The sequence below is a fragment of the Trachypithecus francoisi genome, unplaced genomic scaffold, assembly GCF_009764315.1.
Source record: "Trachypithecus francoisi isolate TF-2019V2 unplaced genomic scaffold, Tfra_2.0 Lachesis_group11, whole genome shotgun sequence".
NCBI classification, from domain to species: Eukaryota; Metazoa; Chordata; class Mammalia; order Primates; family Cercopithecidae; genus Trachypithecus; species Trachypithecus francoisi.
In genome coordinates, this window is record NW_022681456.1 from 82,324,712 (window position 1) to 82,350,200 (window position 25,489).

The 25,489-nt window shown below is 53.3% G+C and overlaps 2 protein-coding genes across 3 annotated transcripts in view; both read right to left on the bottom strand.

Annotated features, from left to right (window-relative positions):
- Nucleotides 1-241: 241 nt before the first annotated feature.
- Nucleotides 242-8,878, bottom strand: TAMALIN (trafficking regulator and scaffold protein tamalin). The gene is made up of 8 exons (XM_033222014.1): nucleotides 8,515-8,878; nucleotides 6,534-6,583; nucleotides 4,838-4,892; nucleotides 4,633-4,735; nucleotides 2,356-2,449; nucleotides 2,191-2,257; nucleotides 1,933-1,999; nucleotides 242-1,436 (listed from the first exon to the last, which is right to left on the bottom strand). The coding sequence occupies exons 1-8, from the start codon at nucleotides 8,758-8,760 to the stop codon at nucleotides 931-933; spliced, it is 1,188 nt and encodes a 395-aa protein (XP_033077905.1). The 5' UTR covers nucleotides 8,761-8,878; the 3' UTR covers nucleotides 242-930.
- Nucleotides 8,879-18,982: 10,104 nt separating this feature from the next.
- Nucleotides 18,983-25,489, bottom strand: part of ACVR1B (activin A receptor type 1B) — a 46,412-nt gene continuing 39,905 nt past the window's right edge. For both annotated transcript variants that reach the window (XM_033222015.1, XM_033222016.1), the window contains exons 8-9: nucleotides 24,056-24,186; nucleotides 18,983-22,074 (exon numbers count right to left, since the gene is read on the bottom strand). In XM_033222015.1, coding sequence (XP_033077906.1) covers nucleotides 21,949-22,074; nucleotides 24,056-24,186 — 257 coding nt within the window. In that variant the 3' untranslated portion in view covers nucleotides 18,983-21,948. The remainder of the gene's footprint in view (nucleotides 22,075-24,055; nucleotides 24,187-25,489) is intronic.

Consider the following 25,489-nt stretch of genomic DNA (forward strand, 5'->3'; position numbering starts at 1 on the left):
GGACTTGAGGCAAGCCTTGGCCACCACCTGCTTGGGTATCTGGGGAGGGAAGCTCAAGCTGTGAAGTGTGAGGCCTCCAGCTCAGGCCCATACATGTAAGTTTAAATCTCCCAGCCTATTTCCCTGGCTTCAGGCTGCAAGAAAACAAGACGTGTGTGTGTTGGGCGGGAGCTGGGATGGTGGAGTCAGAGCTTGCCCCAGCCCAATCCTCCCCCTCAGGCAGTCACCACACTGACACAGATGCAAAAAACCATCCATTTTATACAGTTTGTGGTTCAGAAGCAACAAAACGCAGAACGGTGGAACAGTCTGTGCTGTCCCCACCCCACCTGAACTTGCCCGTTCCTGTCCCCCAAGGGGCACAGAACACAGGCCCCCTGCCTGGCAGAACCCGACTTAGTTACAGGCCCCTGGGAGGGGCGAGCCCCTTAGGGGTCGAGGCCAGGAGGGAGGAGGACCAGCACCCGATGCCCCTGGAGGCCCGCTGGGTCGTGGAACTGTGTGTGGAGGGTGGGGGGTCAGCCCACCACGGGCCATTTCTCCCCAAGGCTAAGGGCGGGGGAGCAAGTAAAGCTGAGGAGAGGGCTTCATGGGACAAGGTCCCTATCCCCTGCTGGGAGGGTGTTCCTGGATACCCCACAAGGCACTACAGATGCAGACTGTAGGCGAGCACCCCCATCTTTGGCCCCCGATTTCCTGGCTCTCCCCCTGCCCCAGCTCCCACTGTGGTTTGGCGGGGGAGAAGAGAAGGGGCTGGGCCCCCCACTCCCTCAGCAGACACCAGCCAGGAACCGACCCGGTGGGCTGAGGCTAGCAAGGACCCTCTCCCGCTGCTCTGGGCTCCTGGGGTCCTCTTGGCTCGGCCTCCCCCTCTTTTAGCGCTGTCTGTTGCGAATAAATAAATAAATACCTCCCTGCCCGCCCCCGCCCCTACAGCTGGCTCTCCTCCTCCTCCAGGGAGCGGTTGAGTCCGGGGATGAACTTGAGCAGCCGTCGGCGGAAGCTGCGGTACTTAGTTTTGCGCAGGCCGGGGCCGCACAGGGTCTGCTCGCGGGCCTCAGTCCAGAGCGCGCCCGGCGCGCCCCCGCCTCCGCCCCCGCCAGGGCCTGCGCACCGCACACTGGCGCTGCGGCTTAACGCGACCCGCGGCCCAGGGCCCGGCCCCACTGCAGGGGTCTCAGCGGGGCCCGGACCCAGGACGCGGACCGGGGGCGGCGGGGGCGGCAGCGCCGGCGGCTCGGAGTCCCCGAAGAAGCACGTATGGTAGACGGCGTCGTCGGTGTCGCCCCTGGCCCGTCGGGCGCCTCCGCGGGGACGCCCGGGCACGGCGAGCAGAGGCCCGAAGGGCAGCGAGCCCGGGAGCAGGCCCGCGCCATAGAGGCAGGATCGCACCGACTCCAGCGTGTCATAGATGCTGGGGTCCTTCACCACCAGGCCTGCGCAGAGACGGGAGAGGTGGGGGGTGGGTCAGGCCTGGGCCGTAGTGTCCTCCGCAAAGGGTCGGAGGGCATGGATGGGGCATCCCCACTCCGTCCTGCTGACCATTTATCTCTGTGGCCCTGGCCAGGCACAACCCTGAGACCCTACTTCCGTCACCCGCAAATCAGGAATTATCACTTAGATCCTTATGGGGGCCGCTTAGCACAAAAGGGCCTCGGAAAGAATTGACACAAACTCTTTGAGCCCTGGTGTTCAACTCTTTGAGTCCTCTGTAAAGTGAAGATGACACTACCTGCAGAGGGCTAGTGTGAGAATAACCAGAAATGTGGGTGCGGCAGTACCCAAAGTAGTAGTAGCTCAACAAACCTTGCTTTACTGTGGAGGTTTACTAGTAAACCCTTCTTTACTAGAACCTGCCAGTTCTGAGGGGGTAGCACAGATGGGGTGTCTGTAGCAGAACAAGTGGCCCTTCACACCCCGGGATCTACTCACCATGCACCAGCCGCTGCTCCTGCACCATTAGGGACCTGTACTCTCCCCACTTCTCATACAGGGTTTGCTGCAAGAGACAGTCCCCACCCCACTGTCACAAGCTAGCAGGAAACTAGCAGGACGTGGGTACAGACAAGGGGTCAGGGAGTAGACAGAAGAAACCTTCAGTTAAAGGAGATTCAGATATAAATGACCCCCCACAGTGCAGAGGCTTGGGAAGAGGAGGGTGGAGGCTGGACATTATCTGGGTTTCCCTACCTTCAGGTACTGCAGACGAGCCTCCAGTTCCGCCTTCCGGATTGATGTCCCATATAGAGTTTCCAGTCTGAGGTTGGGGAATCAAAGGCTGAGTGAGCCACAGGCTGAGGAAATACCAAGAGGCTGAGCTCAGGAGTCCTCGGGCACCTCAGCTCCCAGACATACCTGAGAACGTTGCCTGATGCCTTTATGATGTCCACAATCTCTCGATGCCGGATGCCTTCCACGTTCAGGCCATTGACGCTGGCGATGGTGTCCCCTGCCAGGCAGACAAGGGGGTTAGATTTGCTCCATGGGGCATGCTAGAATTCCAGCATCCTACCTTAGCCAGAAAGAGGAGAGGAGTGGGTAGTAACTCCAAGGAAAACTCCCGAACTCCCTCCTCCAACTTTTCATGGTTCTCGGTAGACTTCCTCTGACATCTCTCGTACTTGATCCAAACACACAGAACCACAGCCATTCTTCTGGGCCTGTAGTGACTACCAAGTTGTCCAGGCCCAGCACCCCAGCCAAAGGGCAGGGACCTCACACACCCAACACCCTCACTCTACTCTCAAGCTCTGTCCCAAAGCTAAGCCAACCCAGGACCCTGGACTGCCCTCAGAGTTGGTTATTTCTGTCTAGTCCACGCTGGCCATAAGACCCAGTCAATTCAGGGAAGGGCAGGTGAGCAGCACCCGGCCAGGAAACGACCCGGCCCCAGGCGTGGCAGGGCCTCATGGATCCACAGAGAATCAGTCCAGCCTCTGGTGGTAGGAGAGAAGCACAGGGAATGACTGGCCCCTAGAGGGATAGTTCTGCTACCCTGCACCACTGCAGAGCCTCCTGACCTCAAGCATGGCGTGCCCCATCTGAGGGCTCCATTCCCATCTGTAAAAAGGGGTATGGATCCCTGCTGTGGCTGCTTCAGGGATGATGGGGAAGGAGAGTGGATGTGAAACTACCTTGACAAGTTGTAGTATACTACTTGGCTACTGCTATCATTTAAATATGGTTTGTCCCCAAAACTCACATTGAGGCTTCATCCCCAATGTAACAGTGTTGAGAGATGGTAGGACCTTGAAGAGGCATTTGGGGCCAGGCGCGGTGGCTCATTCCTGTAATCCCAGCAATTTGGGAGGCTGAGGCGGGTGGATCACCTGAGGTCAGGAGTTCGAGACCAGCCTGGCCAACACGGCAAAACCCCATCTCTACTAAAAATACAAAAATGAGCTGGGTATGGTGGCCGGTGCCTGTAATCCCAGCTACTCGAGAGGCTAAGGCAGGAGAATTGCTTGAATCTGGGAGGCGGAGGTTGCAGTGAGTCGAGATCACGCCATTGCACTCCAGCATTTGGGCCATGAAGGATCCACCCAATCAAGGGAGTCATGCTGTTTTTGGGGAGTGACTTCTTGCTCTGGCAGGACTGGTTTAGCTACCTGGCGAGTGGGTTGCTATAAAGCAAGATCACCCATGTTTTGTCTCTTTTGCACGTGCCTACTCGCCACTCTTGCAGGCGTTCCTGCCATTAGATGCCATCCATCATGTCAGAGTGCAACATGAGGCCCTCGCCTGATGCGGCCACCCAGTCTTGAACTTCCCAGCCTCCAGAACCATGAGCTAAATAAACCTATTTTCTTTATAATTACCCAATCTCAGGCATTCTGTTATGGTAACAGAAAATGGACTATGATAGCTAGCACGGGCTGCTGGTAAGTGGGAAGGAGGTAGGAGCTTAGGGGCAAGGATGGTGGAGGGGGGATTGATTCATACAGTTTCAGGCTGCCCTTCCTGGAACCTGGGGACTCTAGATCTGCTCAATCCAGGGATCTCCTATTGAGGCATAATTTCCTTGTTAGAGGAAGTAACATATTGCTTTGGGAGGCAGAGGCAAGAGGAGGATTGCTTGAGCCCAGGAGGTCAAGGTTATAGTGAGTTATGATCATGCCACTGCACTCCAGCCTGAGTGACAGAGTGAGGCCCTGTCTCTTAAAAAAAAAAAAAGTTAATTGTTTTAAAGGGAGTAACATCAGTTCCTCAGCGTCGGGTCCATTTGGGGGCAGGATTGGCCTGATCCCCAATATCAAGCAGACCTAATGGAATGTTCCTTCTTCCCCAGCTCTTGCCCATGCTGACTGCCAGTTGCTGGGAGGAATCAGAGCAGCAGCAGCAACATCCACCATTAATTAGGCCCTGGCTCTGTGCCCAGGAAATCCCCTTGCCGCACTGTGATGTTTGGATGCGTTATTATCCTCATTTTGTAGATGGAGCTGTATAAGATCACACAGTACATGGCAAATTTGCCTAGATCCAAAGCCCCGATTCTATCCGTTCTTCTCTCTGGCCTTCTCAAAGAAGGAAAAGGAAGAGGAATTGATTTCAGGAGAGATTTCTCACCCCCTCTGCTTGGGAGTAAGGTCATATCCCCTTCCCAGACCTGGGTGTCCTGGGCTCAGGCCCCACCTGGTGTGAGCCCAGCCAGCTGGGCAGGGCTAGACTCATGAACTCGGCAGACAAAGGTCACCATTTCCACACGCTGCTCCTCCCGGTGGTGAAGGCCATAAGTCTGTAATGGACAAGGGGACCCTCAGCCCAGGGTTGGGACAAGTCCATGCATCCCTCAGGCTGGCCGTTCAACCCCCCGACCCCTGTGTGCAGCTTCTCCCACCTGGATCTCAAAGCCGAAGGTCTGGTTATCCTCCTTCTCCAACGTCAGCACTTTCCTGCAAGAAACACAGGGGTCAAGACAATCAGGATTAAAAAGTGTAGCAGTCCCATAGCTTGATCTCCCTGGATATTGGCAACTGGTCTAGAAATTCCAGCAGGACTCAGTCTCCAGTGACAGCTCAGTCTCCTCACAGATTATTGGAATGTCTTTCCCATACCCAACTGAAATCAGCCTCGTGGAGCCACAGAGAACCAATCCAGCCTCTAGTGGTGGGAGGGAAGCACAGAGAAGGGCCGGTCCCCTGAAGGATGGGCCGGCTGAGTTTTTTAGCCACACCCCAGCTTTCCAGTGAGCCCTACAGTACCACTTACTGACTAGCTAAGGCCCCAAATTCAGCCACAGCCTGGAGCCTCCTCTGTTCCACAGCTTTGGGGAGAGGACTGGCCCCACCCCCAGAGGCCAGTCACGAGGCTCAGCAAGACCACAGCTGCTCCTCCCAGCTGTGCTGGGGCCAGCCCACCAGATGTGGGGGCTGGGGGAGGGGAGCCTCGAGGCCGCCCCTTCCCGCACTGAAGGCCTGCCCGCTGGACACAATGGTCTGGAGCCGCTCCAGATCCTCGCCTGCTGGGGGAGCCCAGCGTTTCCTCTGCCCACTCCCACCCCCTTCCTTCCCGCCCAGCCAGAGGCACAGTTAAAGCAGCCTCCAAAGGCCCCTTCAAGTAGCTCAGCCTCGGAAAGGCCCTGGAGACCAGACTCCTCCGCTCCCAGCCTGACCCAGATATTCCCCCAAATGCTGAGCAGCACCTCCGGACTCCAACTGGGGCCCCTCTCGCTCTGAACAGCAGGCCTTTCCCCTCTCTCTGTACTACTGGGGCAGGGAGCAGGGTGGCTGGGAGTTCGGTGTCTACCCCAATGTTCTAGGGTTTTTTGGAAGGGTCAGCAAACTTTTTCTGCAAAGGGCCAGATGGTAAATACTTTAGGCTTTCTTTGCAGGCCCCTTATGATCTCTGTCATATATTGTTCTTTGTTTTTATTTTTATAACTCTTTAAAAATTATTAGCTCAAGGGCCAAACAGGCCAATCTGGCCAGCCCGCCAGTTGCTGATCCATTTTAGAGAAAGTCAAGCCCAAAATCAGGGATGGGACATGAGTAGAGAAGGGAAACTGTGGGGTCCCAGGGCCTGGAGCAGCACTTACTTCTGCCCACACTCAGATCCCTCCTTAGAGGGCTGCCACAGGCTGAGACCAGAAGAGGACTGACATTCTGAAGGCAGGGGTAGCCAGCCCCAAGCAGCTGGACACAGCCTGGCTAAGGTCTGGGCCCATGGAGCTTGCCAAGGTTGGGAGGGCTCAGGGGAGCCCAGGAGGCCTGGGTTAGGACATTCCCCATAGACTTTGCCTACACCCCCTCCCACCTCCCACATCCGTTCATCCAGATCTCCCCAGGGAGGGGTAACTGGCAGGGACTGGGGGTGGGTTGAAGAGCACCTAATGACTCAAAAGTCCCTACCTCCTTTCTCTGCCACCCCCTTCACACAGCCCACACCCCCACCTGCCCCTCACTCTCAGCGGGGGAGCCATGCTTAAAGGCTAGGAGAATGACTACCCTCGCTAGGTTGAGATGCTGTCCTGGCACCGCCCAACCCAGCACCTCACCCCTTTGGACCATGGCAGGGGCTGGGTGCTGGTGACTCACCGCTGCTGTTCAGGACTCTGGCTGAGATTCTTCCAGCGGAATCCTGAGCCCTGGGCAGGAAGATGGTCAGAAGGAGCAGGTGAGGCAGGACTGTCCTTGAGCAGATGCTGAGAGTGCTACCCTGGACACAGCGACCCACTTCCTGTTTGCCTCTTGCCAACTCCACATCCACACCTGCTTTGGTGCTGGTAGAACTATTTGCCAAGTGTCACTACTGGCACCACTCCTCAACTTTCTCTACAGGCCTTACCTTCATACCTGGGACTGCAGGGACACAACCATCCTCCTGGGTTCCAGATCCATGAACCTCTAAGCCCTTGCTGGTTTCCACACTGGCAGCGGGTGGAGAGATCATTATTCTAGAATGGTCTTCACCCCTAGGGCCCATGTCTGTAGAGGCTCAGGCCATCCAGACTCCCAAAGCTGAGGCAGGGGCTCTTCTCCAGTGGGATTCAGAGGATAGGTGTCCCCTGGGCTCACCTATCAAGGTGCTCCGAGAACCTTCCGCCAGTTGGGTCTCTCCATCTAATTTCTCAGCTACAGACAGTGGCTTGGGAGGGCTAGGGTCAGGGACCCTGGCCTGAAGGGCTGGCAATCCCAGCCAGAATGTGGGGACAGAGGTGCCAGGTCTCCTAAGGTACAGGCCGTTTCAGGGACCAGTTGTGGATCCCAGCTGCAGGTGACCAGCTGTGCCCAGCTACACCTGGGTCTCTCTCCATTGTCATACATTTTGTGCTTTCTGGGACAAAACATCTTAGATGTCAAACTTGTCAGCAAGTCTTACTAAAGGAGCGAGATCGGGAGTTCTTTTGGGGCAGGGGGGTGGGGGAAGGATGAGAGATGAAGGTTCCTGTCTCTTCAGGGTCCTTGATAAACTAAAGTAGTCTCTCACCCTCCCTAACTTTTTGGTCCTTGGAGGAGGTCCAGTCCCAGAGCAGCCCTTTCCTTTGGAGCCTGCACAGCCCAGGGCCTTTCTGGTCTGTGCCTTTGCTAACCCTCCCCCCAAGCTGTCCAAGGCAAGGAAGGGAAGGGTCAGAACCAGATTGGCCTCAGGGGTGGGGACAGTTCCCAAATGGCCAGGGAGGAAGGACTGGGCAGCACAGAGAGACCCCTTTGTCTTTCAACATGATTTTCATAAAATGCAAATTCTCAACAAGCTGTTCATTGTGTGGGGGCTAGCTGGGGGCCAGGGGCAAAGGAGGGTGGCTGGGTGAGGTAAGGCCACCAGGCCCCTCTCCTTAACCTGGTGTTGTGTAGGTTCTGAGCCTCAGCTCCCCTGGGGCCAGAGGAAGAGGCTGGCGGAGGGGAGACTCTGAGGTGGGCGCGGCCCGCATCCTTCCTGCCCCGTGGGCTCCCTGCGACCCCTCCCACTACGTCCGGTTCCGGCAGAAGTCTAGGGAGCTGTGGCCCTCGCGCCCCGCACATCAGACGTGGGACCAGGCGGCAGGCCCCGAGCCCAGGAATCGGGGAGTCCCCTCGGAAGGGTGTGCTCTCCGGAGTCAGCGGCGCCCCACGCACTTCCTCAGAGTGAGAACGCACGCGGCGCGGCCACCGGCCCACCTCTCCCACCGGGGGCTCTCAGACCTTCAACTTGTCTAGGGACGTCTCTGCCCCTAGGGCGAGGGGATCCTGGGGATTCAGGACACCTGGCCACGAGGAGGCGGGGCATGGGGAGCAGAAAGCCAGATGGAGCGAGTAGGATAAGCGGGGTGCCGGGAGGAGTCAAGGAGGGAGAGAGGGGGCGCGATGGGGCGGCGCGCATGGGGCGCGGAGTTGAGAGCCACCGAGCCTGGGCACGGTGTGCAGGCGAGGGCCACGGCCTTCGGAGCAGCGGGGAAGGCGGGGAGTCGAGGCACCCAGCGGGGAAGAAGGTGGGTGGGGGACTCCGCGGACGCTGAGGAGAGGGCACTGCGGGGTCAGCAAGCCCTGTAGGGGGACGGAGTGGGGCTAAGCAGGTCCTGAAGGCGGGCGGGGGACGCACCTTTCGGCGAGGCAGGGTGCCCCCGGACACGGCGAGCGCGCGGTACAGCTCGGCAGGGTGGTAGTCCTCCAGCGCCGCGTACAGCTCGTCCGCTGGGGGCCCAGGGGTGGCGGCTGCTGCAGGGGGTCCGGGGGTCGGGGCTGGAGCGGCGGGCGCGACTTCCGAGTCGGGAGCCCGGGCGGCGGGGTCCGGGGTGGCTGCCGCCTCCTCCTTCTGCTGCAGCTTCCTGAGTCGGCGGAGGGTCATGGCTTCGGCCCCGGGCGCCCGGTGGAGACGGCGCTGGCGGCGGCTCGGCGATACCAGCCGGGCTGGCCGCCTGTCACCTCCCTTTATAGGCTCCGAGAGCGGGGCGGGGTTGGGGGCGGGCGGGGAGCGGCCTCGGGTGGCCTCGCCCCCAGCACGCAGGACCCTCCCCACGGGGCGCAGCCGCCCTGGAGCCCCGCCCACGGCGCTCGACGGCCAGGGAAACTGCGGGAGCTGGGCGCTCGGTGGGGGAAACCGAGCAGCGAAGGCGAGGGGGCGGGATGAGACCCCCGGGGCGGGGCTCGGGGCTGCGTGATACCTGGAGGGGTCTGTGAAGGGACATTGAGCAAGGTTTGAAATTTAGGTACGAATAGCTCTGGCGATTCATGGAGGGGGTCACGGTAAGAGGTCACTGTAAGAAGCCTGGGGAGTCGGGGAGGTGGGGAGAGTCAAGGAGATCCAGGGGGCTGCAGGAGACTCTAGGGCAGGGAGAGAGGCAGCGGCGCTGTGCAGCAGTAGGGGTGGGGGCTGGACAGAGGAGGGAGGCGACTCCCTGAACTCTGCGCAGAAGCCCCCAGGGAGTGAGAGGGCCCAGGATTTTCCCTTGACACAGCTGCCCCAGAAGAGCTGAAAGAGGCTGCCCCCTGTTCCCACGTCTAGGAGAAAGGGAAGAGGTGGAAACCCTGAAAGTAGTAGGCTTAATTCTTGCCTGTCCCCTCCGAGGGGCTTGAGTGATCCCTGCTGAACACACCTTTCCTCAGCTCCTGATGCCGGGACCACATCCCCCTTCCCAGCAAATAGACGCTTACTATGGACTTGACTCAGGAGGCTGGGATGAGCCCAGGCCAAGTGGGAGTTCAGGGCTGGAGGGGGATGGCCATGCTCAGCCGTTCTCTGACCCCATCGTAGGGACCATCCCCCAGGCTGTTACCATGGCTCCCAGGCGGTAGGAGAGGCGGGAATGGCCCAGCCGAAGTCTCTGTCGTCAGTGGTGCCCGAATAAGAAGTGAGAGGAGGAAGTGGAAGGCAGCGTCTGGTGTCTAAAGAGCGGCTAGCCACCACAGGGCGTCAGCAGCACAAGCTGGGGACTCCATGTCCCAGCACCCATGGACCAAGAAGCAGAGGCGGCAATGCAGTGCCCCTGTCTGTCCCCTCCTCCCCCAGTCTTCCCAAATCTGTTATGCCTTCACAGTTAACATTTATTGAGCACTTACCATGTGCAATGCACACTGTTTGTTCTGTGTGTCCTTTTACATACATGCATTAACTCACTTGGTCTTCATAACAACCCTACGAAATAAGCACCATTATCCTCCCTTACAGATGAGGAAACAGAGGCCCAGAGAAGATAAGTAACTTGCCCTAAATCACTCAGCGGCAGAGCTGAGATTCAAAGCCAGACAGCCTGGTTGCAGAGCCTGCAATCTAACCACTCTGTGATGTTGTCCAACGTTTAAGCCCTTCTCTGTGCCAGGTACTGGCTGGGCACTGGGGTTACAGAGGCTCTTGGCCTGGTAGGGAGTGGTACCTTGCACATGTGCTGCGTTAGACATGTGGCATAAGGAGCACAGAGGGGCAATGGCCATGTCCACCTGCGAGGCCAGGAAAGGCTTTCTGCCTCCTGCCTGTCTCAGTTCTCGTGCCTGGCTCAGTCTTCTTTCTTCTTCTCTAGTCTCCTTGACTCTGTGTTCTCCTCCCCACCCCCAGTCCTCTAGGCCCCCATCCCCTACAAGAGGTGTGGGTGGAAGAGGGTGCTTTTCCGCCCCTTAGTGATTGCACAAGTCCAGATGGCAGGATGCTTGTTGGGTGGGGGGCCGGGGTGGATTGAGGACTGCCAGGAGCTAAGAGGTAGTTCTCTTAGTGCCTTCTTCTCCCTCCTCCTACCTCCCGCCTTGGCATCACCAAGTGGCCATCAGCTGAGGGGCCGAGGGGGTGTCGGTGGGGAAACATGGGACTCTATTGTGAAGCATTAGCACAGATGGACCCCGGGACCGTCTGTTGCCTGTTCCTGACAGACGGCATCTGTGGGGGGTGGGAGGGGGGAGGCGCAAAGTGGAAAGGCAATGATATGTATTCCATTCATTCCATTGCTTATCCCTAAAGGGACCCAGCAAAAGGGCACCTTGCACAACCTCCTCTGTGAAGGAGCCACTCCAGCTATCACAGAGGGTCACCTACTGGACACATCTCCTTGCCTGAAACCTGGAGAAGTGGATGCCACAGGTGTGGCACAGCCCCTGTGTCTAACAGCCTGTGGAGCCAGTCATCCTTCAGCTGAGGTGGAGGCAGACTTCCCCAGTTTATGCAGGGCAGCCCACCTCCGGGCCTCCAAGTGAGCAAACACCACCAGAGGACTGAATTTACACCTTGTTTCCTCCTCTTGCTAGGCAGAAAACCCTAGAGAACCCCAGAGTAAGGGTGGGCCCAGGAAATGCAATTTTTATCAAGTCCTTTGTGTGATTCCTTAAATCCTGGGATTTCAGAGCCAGAAATGGCCTTACGGTCTGGAAAGGATACCGTATGGTCCAAGCCCTCATTTAACAGAGGCAACTGAAGCCAGGGAGAGAAAGAATCATAACAGGGACTAGAACCCACTAGAACCCAGGTCTCTTGACTCCAAAGACTGTTTAATTCAGCTGCTGGTAGCTCCCTGAGAGCTCAGAGATCCCTGCTTGCTTCCTCCTCCCAATCTCCCCAGTTTCTCCAAGGAGGGGCCCCCGGAGCCCAGGATGCCACACTGTGGAGTGGTGATGCCCTCTGGTGGCCATGAGTCTCTTGGCGGAAAATCTTCAAGCCAGGCGGAAAGGCTGGAAGACTCCACCTGGAATCCCAGCCCTGTTTCAGGATCCCTCACGGCTCTTCTTCCTCCTAAGAGGATCTGGGCCAACTGGGATGCCAAGCTCCACTTTGGTCACTGAGTTCTGGAATCTCACAGCGTGAGTTAGGAAGTTTTTTGCATCAAAGTTGCTTCTGCTGCAGGTGAAATTCAGCAGGGAGAAGGCAGATCGCTGGCAGGCCTTCTTGGTGAACTAACCTTCGCATGCCAGGCAGTATATATGAGGCCTCTAAAGCTTTGCCTTCTCCAACTCTCCACAGCTTTCTCCTAAGCCTAAGTCTCTTGGCTAGCATCTGTTCTCATCCTATCTTCTGCAGCCCTTTAAAGCTTGGGCGGTGGGGGAAGCAATTCTGCACACCACCTGCAGCTTCATACCAGGACACATCCCCTCCTCCTCCCTCCAGGAAGCCTCCCCACAAAACCTCCACCGCTCTGGCTCCTCAGACATCTGTACTCAATCTGTACCTTCTTCCCAAGCCAGCCTCTCTCAGAATGAGCTCTCACGTATCCCTCCCTTTGCTCTGCCTGCCCTGGCTCCTGACACTCCTGGCTGGCCTGGGGTCGGGGCTTAGACAGTGGGGGCCCAGCTAATGGACAAGGCCTAGGTAACATCCCTTCTCTTCAGGACAACCCCTCGCCTGGCTATGTAACAGCGGCTCCCATGGAGGAAACTGGGAGAGCTGAGTCTTCCACTGAGCAGCTTAAGCTCTAGGGTACCATGAGGAAGTCAGAGCACCTGGGGCTAGTGCTGGCCCCTCTGGAGTCTGACCTAAGTCTCAGAGCTCTAACATGGGCCTTGTCCATCAGTGGGGCCCAGAACTATCAGAAAGGAATAGTCCACTGGGAGTTCCTCACGGTACTGTCACTGCTTCTAAGCTGGGGAGGTGGGAGGGAGAGGGCCTGGGGCCCTGGCTCTCTGGTCTGTCAGGAATGAGGGGCTGGGCCCCCAGTTGCATGACATCACCTCTTGTGGGCGGTGGACAGCTGGTGGGCAGCTGCCTGGGCAGGGAGTCGCTGTTTTTTCTTCGTGGCTCCTATTGCCCGACCATTTCCATGGGACAGTGTCTGTGTGTGTTCGGGGGCCTAGAAGAGAGAATCTAGCAGTATGGTTAATCTGGCACAGTCCAAAGATCTGATCCTGGGGGGGTCTTGCAGTAGGATCAAGGTAGTTTATTTGCATTGAATGTAGGTGGTCTCTGGGTCTAGTCCTGTTCAAAGGCCAGGGACCATCTGGCCTCTTGGATGAAAATGGCAGGGCATCTCTGGCATGAATGGGTTGGAGTGGCAGAAGGAAGGAAGGTTAAGTCTCCAGGTTTCCTACAGCATCTGCACGCAACTCCTAAGACATAGGGTATGTGTTATCTTACCCCGCCTCATTTCAGAACAGGTGCACATAGTGAAGAAAGAAAATGGCAGTTCTTAGAGCCCCAGACTGCCCACATCTCTTTCCACTTGGCAAACCACTTGCTCAGCTGTTTCATCCCTGGTTCCCTCTCCCAGGGGACAGTGTTGTGTACCAACTTCCCTAACCCCCAAACACATATGCAAAACTGCCAGGCTAAGATTCTCTCTTTTACTCCAAACTGAAGTCAGCTTTCCTCTTTCCCTCACCATTCATATCTGATTATTCAATACAAACCTGAGTATTCTACCCACTATCTCTCCTGCTGTTCTTCCCAGCTTTTCTTTCTTTCTTTTTTTTTGAGACGGAGTTTCGCTCTTGTTGCCCAGGCTGGAGTGCAATGGTGTGATCTTGGCTCACTGCAACCTCCACTTCCTGGTTTCAAGTGATTCTCCTGCCTCAGCCTCCCGGGTAGCTGGGATTACAAGCACGTGCCTGGCTAATTTTGTATTTTTAGTTGAGACGAGGTTTCACTATGTTGGTCAGGCTGGTCTCGAACTCTTGACCTTGGGTGATCCGCCCACCTCTGCCTCTGACAATGCTGGGATTACAGGCGTGAGCCATCGTGCTCGGCCCCTTCCCAGCTTTTCTTACTCTGCCACCACTGCAATTCCTTTCTCAAGTCAGCACTGTGATTTTCCCAAAAGACAAACAGGATCACATCAATCCCTTTCTTAAAACTCTCTATCATGGTGTGAATTATGGTGTCCTTCCAAAATTCCTAGGTTGGAACCTAATACCCAATGTGATATAGTATTGAGACATGGGATCTTTAGGGGCTAATTAGGTCATGAGGGTTCTGCCCTCATGAGTGGAATTAATGCCCTAATAAAAGAGGCTTGAGGGAGCCTGTTTCCCCCTTCCACCATGTGAGGACACAGAAAGCGCCATCTAGGAGAACAGGCCCTCACCAGACACTGAACCTGTTGATCCCTTGATCTGGGACTTCCTAGCCTCAAGAACTAGGAGCATTACATTATATTGTTTATAAATTACCCAATCCAAGGAATTTTTTTTTTTTTTTTTTTTTTGAGATTGTGTCTCACTCTGTAACCCAGGCTTGAGTGCAGTGGCATGATCTTGGCTCACTGCAACCTCCACCTCCCGGGTTCAATCAATTCTCCTGCCTCAGCCTCTTGGAGCAACTGGGATTACAGGTGTGCACCACCATGCCTGGCTAATTTTTGTATTTTTAGCAGCAATAGGGTTTCGCCATGTTGGCCAGGCTGGTCTCGAACTCCTGACCTCAAGTGATCTGCCCACCTTGGCCTCCCAAAGTGCTGGGATTACAGGCATGAGCCACCATGCCCGGCCATCAATCTAAGGTACTTAGCAGCAGCAGCCAGAGCTGACCAAGACACCCTCCAATGGCCTATTCCCTACATCAAGAATGACAAATGTGTTTTAACTTATGGGACAGTAAGCACGCTGTTGAGAAAAATGTGGAGAGAGACCAACTCAAGAGGACAAATTACTGATAGATTAGTACAGTCTGAGGTAGCTGTCACAGGGCAAGTGATGGCATTGGTGCTACCTATTTGCCATTTCTGGCCCCAGGATGAATTCCTGACCTTTCAGAACTCAGCAATGGGAACAGCTCCAGCAGGCTCCCTCATCACACCCCCGCCTCCGGTTCTGCAGCCATACTGAACATCTGTGGTTCTTTTTTTTTTTTTTTTTTTTGAAACGGAGTCTCGCGCTGTCGCCCAGGCTGGAGTGCAGTGGCCGGATCTCAGGTCACTGCAAGCTCCGCCTCCCGGGTTTACGCCATTCTCCTGCCTCAGCCTCCTGAGTAGCTGGGACTACAGGCGCCCGCCACCTCGCCCGGCTAGTTTTTTGTATTTTTTTAGTAGAGACGGGGTTTCACCGTGTTAGCCAGGATGGTCTCGATCTCCTGACCTCGTGATCCGCCCGTCTCGGCCTCCCAAAGTGCTGGGATTACAGGCTTGAGCCACCGCGCCCGGCCGATCTGTGGTTCTTGAATGGCAATTAGTTTTTACTAAAACCCCCTCCTCTCCTCAGTCAGCAGGCCAAAATAGATGTCTCTCTCTTGACCCCAACCTCCTGACTCTCTTGCGTTCCCACAGTATTCTTTTTTTTTTTGAGACGGAGTCTCATTCTGTCTCCCGGGCTGGAGTGCAGTGGCCGGATCTCAGCTCACTGCAAGCTCCGCCTCCCAGGTTTACGCCATTCTCCTGCCTCAGCCTCCCGAGTAGCTGGGACTACAGGCGCCCGCCACCTCGCCCGGCTAGTTTTTTGTATTTTTTAGTAGAGATGGGGTTTCACGGTGTTAGCCAGGATGGTCTCGATCTCCTGACCTCGTGACCCACCCGTCTCGGCCTCCCAAAGTGCTGGGATTACAGGCTTGAGCCACCGCGCCCCGCCTGCGTTCCCACAGTATTCTATCCCTATGGCAGTACTGATCTCATTCCATCCTAGCTGTTTACTCACCCATTCCACCAGGTAGGGAGCTGCTGGAGGGCAGGGATATGCTACTTCTTTCCCGAGACACCTCATCTGTGATCCCATGGTACTTTGCATACTGCTCTGTAATGAGATTTGCCCAAATCTGCCTGTTGCCTGTACAAATCCTATCTGTCTAGATTATAAACTCCTTGAAGGGCGGGGACCATAGATTGTTTAGCTTTCTTTTCTTTTTTTCTTTTTCTTTTCTTTCTTAAGACAAATTCTTCCTCTGTTGCCCAGGCTGGAGTGCAGTGGTGCAATCTTGGCTCACTGCAACCTGCAACCTCCACCTCCCAGGTTCAAGTGGTTCTCATGCCTCAGCCTCCTGAGTAACCGGGATTACAGGTGTGTGCCACCACACCTAATTTTTGTATTTTCAGTAGAGATGGGGTTTCCCCATGGCTTTCTATTCTACCTGCCACTCCATTCATTAAGGTTGCTTGACAAATACTTCTTAAAAGAGCCCAAGCTAACCAATTGTTCCTTAAACCGCCCTAAGCCCCCATTAATCCCCATTTTGGCTTCCAAGGGGGAATTCTCAGAAGGACCCAGGGATATCTTCCATATTCCTTAAATCCCATCCTCTGACCATGGAATCCCCAGTAACTTTCATGCCACAGGTGTCCAGCTGTTTCGTCATATGCCATTCCAGATGTTGCTGTGAAGGTATTTTAGACGTGATTAACATTTAAATCAGCAGACTTTGAGTAAAGCATATTACCCTCCATAATGTGGGTGGATTTCATCCAACCAATTGAAGGCCTTAAGAGAAAAGGCTGAGGTGTCCTGAGAAAGGATTCTGCCCTCAGGACTGCAACACCAATTCTTCCCTGGGTCTCTGAGCCTGCTACCCTGACTTGCAGCCCACACAACCATGAGTCATCTCTCTTTCTAGTCTATCTGTCCATCCATCCTATCGATTCTGTTTCTCTGGAGAACCCCGACTAGTAACGCCGTTCCTGGCCTGAGCCAGGGCTTCTCCTACTTCCCTCACCTGTGCTGTGCATTCCTCTTATGTTCCTGAGTCTCTTGAACTCCACCACTCCTCATTCTCGTTTGGTTGTGTTTAGCAAGCACGTTCTGAGGCCTGTAGAGGTCAGAAGACATATGGGCTGGGGGACAGAAATTTAAGCTATGTGAAACAATAACCCAAGTGACACAACATTCAAATGAAGTCAAGCCTCCTGCGTCACAGGCCTCACTAAGATGACACATTGCTGGCAACCTTCAAAGGCACAGGAAGAGGCACTAGAATGGTTGCCATTCCAATTTTCAAAATGTTAAGAGTTGAACCTGCAATCACAGCCTAGTGAATTTTAGGTCCATGCCTGGCAAGATGACTGACTATTCACAGGATGGCCTGTAAGGAGCCTTCATTTGAACCAGGCCGAGATTCACTACAAACTACTGTCTTTCCTTCCAATGAACAGGTAGATCCATCAAAAAGGGCCACACTGATACTTTAACAAAGTACTTGGGCTTCTTCTGCTATCTCTGTCCATCTAAAAATTATGGGCCAAGTGAAGTGGTTCATGACTGTAATCCCAGCAACTTGGCAGGCTGAGGAGGAGGTATTCCCTGAAGCCAAGAGTTCAAAGCCAGCCTGGGCAACAAAGGGAGACCCTGTCTCTATTTAAAATAATAAATAGGCAGGGAGCAGTGGCTCACGCCTGTAATCCCAACACTTTGGAAGGCCGAGGTGGGCAGATCACCACCTGAGGTCAGGAGGAGGTGGGCAGATCACCTGAGGTCAGGAGTTCAAGACCTGCCTGGCCAACATGGTGAAACCCCGTCTCCACCAAAAATACAAAAATTAGCTGGGTGTGGTGGCGGGTGCCTATAATCTCAACTTTTTGGGAGGCTGAGGCAGGAGAATCGCTTTAACCCTGGAGGTTGCAGTGAGCCAAGATCGCACCACTGTACTCCAGCCAGGGCGACAGAGACTCTGTCCCAATAAATAAATAAACAAAAAACAAAAAATTATGGCCAGGACACAAGGACAATTTAATATGGCAGCTGATTAGGTTATTGGCATAGATGCCAAACTTAAAGCAAACTTTTAGGAGTAAGTTACTTGATTTTCTCAGCCCAGCAGAGTCTCAGACTGGGAAAACTCAGGACAATGGAAAACTCTGGGTAATAATCAGGATTTAAAAGTAGTGACAGGCTGGAGCAATGGGCATGGTCTATAATGAAACTTAATAAAACTATAAGGTCCTGCACTTGAGTTCAGAACACCAACTTCCCTTATACAGGAAGGAGAGGGTAGCTGGATTTTACTCAATCAAGAGATGAGATGCAGTCCTGGGATGTGATCTGCGGCATCAAGCACACAGTCTGTGGGGTTCTTCTTCTAGTCTGTGATATCTGTTAATACCTGGATACAACATTATGTACACATCCTTTGTGGTCCCAGACTCTAGCTAGGTTCAGAAGAGAGCGGCCAGCCTGGGTGAGGAACATGGAACCAGAGCAGGACAGTGCAGTGGGGGAAGGGCTGTGCTCTGTGGTCAACATCCTGGACCCAAGGTCTTTTCCAGCCGTGAGCTACGTGATCTTGGGCAACTTATTTGACTTCTCCTATCCTGTTTCCTAATCCATAAAGAGAGGATAATAGTGCCCATCTCATATGGTTGCTCTGAGGATTAAAACAGTTAATATATGTAAAGCAAATTTTGGCACATTGCTTAGCACGCAGTGAGTTTTCAATAAGTATTCGCTAATATTAACTGAAGAAACTCGAAGCTTTGCTAGAAGATTCATGACAGCTGCCTTTACATATTTTAGGGGACCTTATAAGGGAAGAGAGAGTAACTGCTTTGAAAACCCTGTAGAAGTCTCATGGAAGTTGCCCAGCTCTACAGAAGGAAGGGCTTTCCACTGAGCCATGGAGCCTACAGATGGAGCTGTGGTCCCGCATTAGCAGGAGGCCACACAGGCACCTGACAGGGGCATAGCAGGGAAGTCGAGTGCCTGATGGTGAACCAGGGGATCTTGCGGGTCTCATCTAAACTGGAGACTATGATTCTAGGATTTGTTATTTTAGATCCCCTCAGCCTAGAGAGAGAGAGAGGACATTCACAGCCACCACACGCTGAGAATCCCAGAGGAACCACTGAAGACTTCCTCCTCAAAGTCACCTAAGCATCCCAGAATTCACAATTTCACTTCAGCTTAGGAGGAGGACTCATGCCTCTGAGACATGAGAGAGTGTGACTAACCAGGAGCATGACCCTCTTTTGTAAATAGGAAAAAATGTGAGAGGACAAATTCACACAAAGCCCAATAAAAGGGTGCTTGGTGTCTTCTGTCCCTTACACGCCAGACCCGCCCTCTAGGAACACAAAGCAACAGTCTCAGGAAGACCCAGGACGTTGGGATCAGCATTCCTCTTGCTGGGGTCTGCTACAGCTGGTGTGAGCACTAGACCCCGACCTTAGAACATCCACCCCATTCCCAATTCCCCTGACAAAAGCTGGGTGGCCGCACTGCATATGTGGGACAGATGGCACCAGAAAAGCTCTGTGAATAAAACTTTTAATAATGTACAGCAGAAATTGGACAGGCTCATTCTTATATTAAAACAAAAGATTTCCTATATTACAATTTATTTACATTTGCATACTGAAGAGGTAAAGTGTCTAAGTGGCTATTTTACAGTCCTTTCTAATAAAATGTACAAAAACAACAGAAGTACCGAGAATGCCGTTCGGGGGCCTTTACGGCGACGTGAGAACGGGCTTGGACTTGGTCTGTGAATCCGGAATCCAGAGGTGCAGGCAGCACTATGGATCAGGGTCAGCCTCGGGGGCCAAAAACACGGCTTCGGTTTCTCCCCAGTTCTCGCTTAGTGTTAAAAGTGGCAGGGGTGGGTGTGGGAGCTTCACAAAGACCTGCTCCGTCTTCCCCAGAGGTGGAAGAGTTGGACTGTGTGTGGGGTCAGGGCAGAAGGGCCACCTGGGGAGTGGGCTAGTGGCTTGGGAGTGGACATGTGTTGGCAGATCCCAGAGGCTACTTGTGACTCTGGGCAGAGGAGTCTAAGTTCCATCATCACCTACAAACCGCCAAGGTTCTGCTGCAGGGGGGGTAGGTGGGAGGTCAGCAGGGGTAAAGACGGTCCCCCCAATGACACCATGGTATTTAAATGAAATCAGTGGCCAGTAAATTGGCCCAAATGTTAGGGGAAGATCTCCTTTAATGCAAGGAAAGAAGCAATGATCAGGCAAATAAATAGAAGGGCCAGGAGCACTGGGGAGCCTGAGGGCAGGGACAAGGCTCTCCCTCCTCTACAGGCTTTGGCAGAGAACTGCTGGGTTGGAGGCAGAGATGCTCCAAGGCTGCATTACACAATACACCTCCCCTGGGGACAGGAAGGGGGCTCAGAATGAATGCAGTGATTTGGGGTCTCACCTGGGATTCTAAACCCCAGGTCTCATCACCCTCTGGTCTCTTTGTGGAGGGGGTTGTGGGGGTTCCTCTTTCTTCAGTGATCTTCTGTAAGAACAGTAATTCTAGGCTCAAAAGGGTCGTAGAACCAATTATGAAACCTGGTCTCACAACAGGCATCTACTTACTTGAATCAGCTCTTTTTACAGTGCTCCAGGAGTAGGACCCAAGCATGTCTTGTTCACAGATGTATTCCCAGCACCTGGCACCCAGCAGGCACTTCATACACATTTGTCGAATAAATGCCTGGAGAGGGTGCAACCAGCTGGACAGTGCATGAAAGGGCCTTAGAGCAAAAACCACTCATGGAATTGAGGGTGGGGACAAAATGCGAGAGAGACTGAGCCCCAGGGCAGAGGAACTCTCACTGCTGAGTGGAACAGGCTCAGGTGCAAGGACAAACATTTCCAGTGTGATTGAGCTATGTGCGTTCAATTGGAGAATTTTTTTTTTTTTTTTTTTTTTTTAGGGATTTCTTTAAAAACAAATAGATTGAGAGGTAATCACAGAGATGGTTTTCCTTTTACAAAAACTTAATATTTAACAACATTAAAAAAAGTTAAAATCCAAACCCTCCCAATAAAATTAAAAAAAGAAATCAAACCACTCCAGTTAAAAGTTATGGCTTCAAAGTTATTATATACCTAAGATATGCTGACCAAATCACCACCCACAGCCGTGCTTCCAGGCTTCGTTAAATACTATACTCAGATTAAATAACATGTTTGGCTCAGGCTGTTCCCTTCAGTAGGGCTCCTGAAGTGGATGCAAACCTCTCACCTTCCCTCCACCCTGATCAGAAGACAGTCCAGTAAAAGAAGACCCATGCAGATGCCTCCCTCCCACCCCGGCCTCCCTCCCCACTCCTTGCCCACCCTTCCCTTCCCCACCCCAAACCTACCACCACCAAAAATATACACTGCTGTTTCCAGGATCTGGGAGATGAAAGACAGATGTGACATTCCAATCTGAGTCCCGAGATCTGGCTTCACATTCCTCGGCCCTTCCTCGATGCTGCTGAGGATGATGCCCTTGGGCTGGCTCATTTCCCACGGCTGACACTAACACCCAAGACTTCTGCCAGGATTCCTTCCCTGCCCATCCCACCCACCTCCCTCACATTTTGGCCCAAAAGCCTCTTTTGTCATGGACAACTGGGCCAGCTTTGGTTCCACAGTCTGAGATGGAGGAGAAGAGCTGTGCTGACGCTGGGGTGGGCAGAGCAGCCTGCTGAACACAGTACCACTGTGGCATGAGGGGCTCTGCGGGAGGGAGAGACCTCCAGGGAAGGGCACCAGGGAAACTAGATGCTGCTCACTACTGAAAAGAGGCACCAGCACGCACTGACAGCATGACGACCACACCCCTGACCTGCACATGCACAGAAAGCTCAAGCAGGTAAGTGCGCACCTACAGACACACACACACACTCACGCGCACGTGTAAGGGCATGGCACGAACCAGGCACAACGGGGGACGCACCTCGGCACATGCACACACGGCTGGACAGACAAGCGGCAGATTCCGTCTCCACTGGCAGTCCCCCCCAGCATCCATCCCAGGGAGGAGAGGAACGCGCGGCTCAGAGCTGCCTGTGAGAGGGGCTGCACTTCTGGTTCTTCCGGGCCACCTTGGTGTGCTGTGGGCTAATCCCTGAAGGAAACCCTCAGTGCAGTTTAGCACTGGCAACACCTCGGCTCCTCCGGCCCCTCTCAGGCCCCGTCACTGCTCCTGGCCATGTGCCAGATGCACCGGGTTTTGCGGGACTTCCCACTACAACCAGTTCGAGTTGTGGCATTGAGTTCTCCACACAATTCGCTCTCAAGAGTCTCCATGCCATTAGGAGGTAAATAGAAAAGGTGTCTGTCTCAAACCCAACATGGGAGTGAGCGAGTCTCCCGGGCTCTGTCCCTCTTGCGGGCCAGGGCTCCTGGCCACAGAGGGCTGGGCAGAAACGAGAGGTAGGCCTCCATCGTACGCTCGACGCGGCAGCTGTACGTAGTTCTCGCTGCCAGGAGCTCCGTGTGAAGAGAGGGAGCAGTTAGATCTTCACGTCTTCCTGCACGCTGAGCTGGGAGAGTGTCTTCTTGATGCGCAGGGCCGTCAGGCGGGCGGCGCCGTTGGCATACCAACACTCTCGCATCATCTTCCCCATCACCCGCAGCGCCTGTGCAGAAAGACCCAGGAGCCATCAGCTTGGCCATGCCCTGGAGAAGCCTTTCTGGTCCCTAGGCTCTCATTCATTTCCCTGCCACCTCCCGCTCAGTGCAGTCTGGCAGATCCACCGGCTGACCTTAGGGAAATGCTCTGCAAGGCTCCCTTGTCTCCTTGGCTCTTCTTTTTTTTCTTTTTTGAGGAGGAGTCTCGCTCTGTCGCCTGGGCTGGAGTGCAGGGGTGCGATTTTGGCTCACTGCAACCTCCGCCTCCCGGGTTCAAGCGATTCTCCTGCCTCAGTCTCCCCAGTAGCTGGGACTACAGGCATGGGCCACCACATCCAGCTAATTTTTGTATTTTTAGTACAGACGGGGTTTCACCATGTTGGTTGACCTGGATGGTCTCGCTCTCTTGACCTTGTGATCCGCCCGCCTCGGCCTCCCAAAGTGCTGGGATTACAGGCATGAGCCACCGCACCCGGCGGCTCTTCCTTTTTAAGGGACAGCTTGCACAAGGGAAAGGCAAGCGCTGCAGCTAAAGGCCAGCCCTTCTGGTCTCACCTGCCCTCTGAAGCAAACCCTGCCCTGAAGCTTCCAAGCAGTGCGGTGAGAAATGCTGCTCTAGGATGCAACACGAATGCATCAGCTAAGATGCCATTCTGTTCTGAAATGCAGAAATGCCCTCTAGTGGTTAGACCCTTTAAAGGCAGGGCCAACCTCTACTTCACCAGGTAAGTTCTGGGGCTCTAATGGACAGCAAGGTGACTAGAGTCAACAATACTGTACACCTGAAATGTGCTAACAGTAGGTCTCAACTGCTCTCACTACATACACAGGCAACGATGTGAGGTGACAGATGTGCTCACTAACTTGAGTGTGGTAATCGTGTCACAATACATACATGTATCAATTCAGCACCTTTGTTACAATTTCATTTGTCAATCACACCTCAATAAAGTTGGGAAAAAAATAAAAGGAAATGCAGAGCCACAAATGAAAAGGAGGTCCATGAGCACTCAGCTAGTTTGCAAGCCTGTTCCCCTGAACACTCTTAAGACCCTAGAATTCCACGTTTATTAGGACGTATGTCACAAACATGTCCTCATACCAATTATTCCCATCAAATGTTGTTTCCCCCACACCCTGGATTTCATCTGCCATCTCTCCCAAATTCACATTCTCCATCCCAATCCCAACCCTGTCAAACTGCTCCCTTCTGAGTTTCTGGAAAGACCACTTTCCTCACAGGCATGTCTTCCTCCTCCTCTGTCTGGTCTCCGGGCTTCTCTTATGGACACCTCCTCCTCACTCTTCCATGAAGCTCAGCTCAGCTAGGGCTCCAGCACTGCCTTTCCCAGCTTGGTGTCTAACAGCTCTGGGTTCAGTTGTGTATTTATTTTTCCATACTTAGAATTAGCTAACAACTCACTTGTTGACCACCTCCCTCATCTGTGTCTTGGGGACAAAGCCTTTTCCGTTTTCTTTTATGAGACAGGGTCTTGCTCTGTTGCCCAGGCTGAAATGCAGTGGCCCAATCATGGCTCACTGCAGCCTCGACCTCCTGGGCTCAAGCAATCCTCCCACCTCAGCTTCCCAAGTACCTGGGACTACAGGTGGTGTGCCACCAAGCCTAATTTTTTATTTCTTATAGGGATGGGGTCTCCCCATACTGCCTAGGTTTGTCTCGAACTCCTGAGCTCAAGCTATCTTCCTGCCTCAGCCTCTCAAAGTGCTAGGATTACAGGCCTATGCCACCACACGAGGCCCAAAGCCTTTTCTTCTACTAGGCTGTGAACTCCAAATGGCACCCTACAGGGTCCAGGGAAAGAGACTGTAGCTCCAAAGGGCTTGGTATATGTATAGTAGCACCTAATAGTAAATAATAACTGACACTCTCAGGGGGCCCCTCTGGAGCCTGACCCCATTGTCAAGAAATCCTTTTCTAAGGTGGAGAAATCAGGCTGATGGGAAAGCCACAGGAGGCCAGCTGCTTACCTCATAACTCTGCCACCAGTTGGGGATGTTGGGACGCAGCTTCTGATCACATACGACCTTTCGCATTTCCTCAATGGAAGGGTCAGAGGGCACTAAGTCGTAATATGGCAGCTGATATTCTTCATGGACTCCTGGGAGAAAAGAAAATATCTACCTGAGTTATCAAGAGCAGGAAGAGATTACTCAGAAGCCAGTGACAAAACCTACATTGTGCTCTGTAAATACCACTATCCCCTAAGGTTCCTTAGAAAAGTCAGTTAATTCTAAGTATGGAAAAATAAATACACAAGAGGGGCCGGGCGTGGTGGCTCATGCCTATAATCCCAGCACTTTGGGAGGCTGAGGCAAGCGGATCACCTGAGGTCAGGAGTTTGAAACCAGCCTCGCCAACACGGTAAAATCCCGTCTCTACTAAAAATACAAAAATTAACCAAGCATGGTGGCGAACACCTGTAGTCCCAGCTACTAAGGAGGCTGAGGCAGGAGAATCGCTTGAACCCTGGAGGCAGAGGTTGCAGTAAGCAGAGATCGTGCCATTGCACTCCAGCCTGGGCAACAGTGCAAGACTCTGTCACAAACAAAACAAAACAAAACAAAACAAAACAAAATAAAACAAAACAAAACAACACAACAAAAAGAAATACACAAGAGTAGCCAGGAACATCTCTTTCATAGCCAAAGCAAGGAATCTATCAAAGACTACTGGGGTCACAACAAAAGGCACCAATTTGATAAGCTCCCAACTGGCCAAAGATGGGGACCTTTAAGTGACAATAAGATGAATAACTTCAATGGAACAAACATGTTTAAAGTCTAAAAAAGGAAACCTCAGTCACCTCTGTGGGAGGCTAAGAACCACCTCATCATTTTGAAAAATGGTAAATAAGTGGAAAGAATCAAGTTTTTTTTCTGCCTCTCCTATTCCAACTATATATCATGGGAACCAAATAGATATGCAGGGGAAGTAATCATTCTCTTAGTTTTGGACAATATCACCATGGCATGTTAACACCACAAAAATAGAGAACCAACACTACGCAACTTGTCACGGACGGAAGGACAGAGGGAACCCTGTGTCCCCGAACCCCCAGAAATGATTCTAGCTGCCAGAACTACCTACCAATTCATAGGAAATACCAGGAAGAGTAGAATATGTGAATTCTACCTAGGCAATCTGCAAAATCTAGCCTGGGAAACTCTACAGGACAAATGACCTGGATTCTCCAAAAAAAACAGAGTGGGAAGAAAAAATGAGGGGGAACATGTATACAAGAAAAGATGTGAGAGCTGTATTCATCAACTGCAGGGGATAAAACTTACTGGAACCCTGATTTGAACAAACTGCTTTAAAAAAATTAGGAGACGGGGGAAATCTCAACACTGACTAGATGTTAAGTGATATTAATGTTTGCCAGGCACAACGGCTCACGCCTG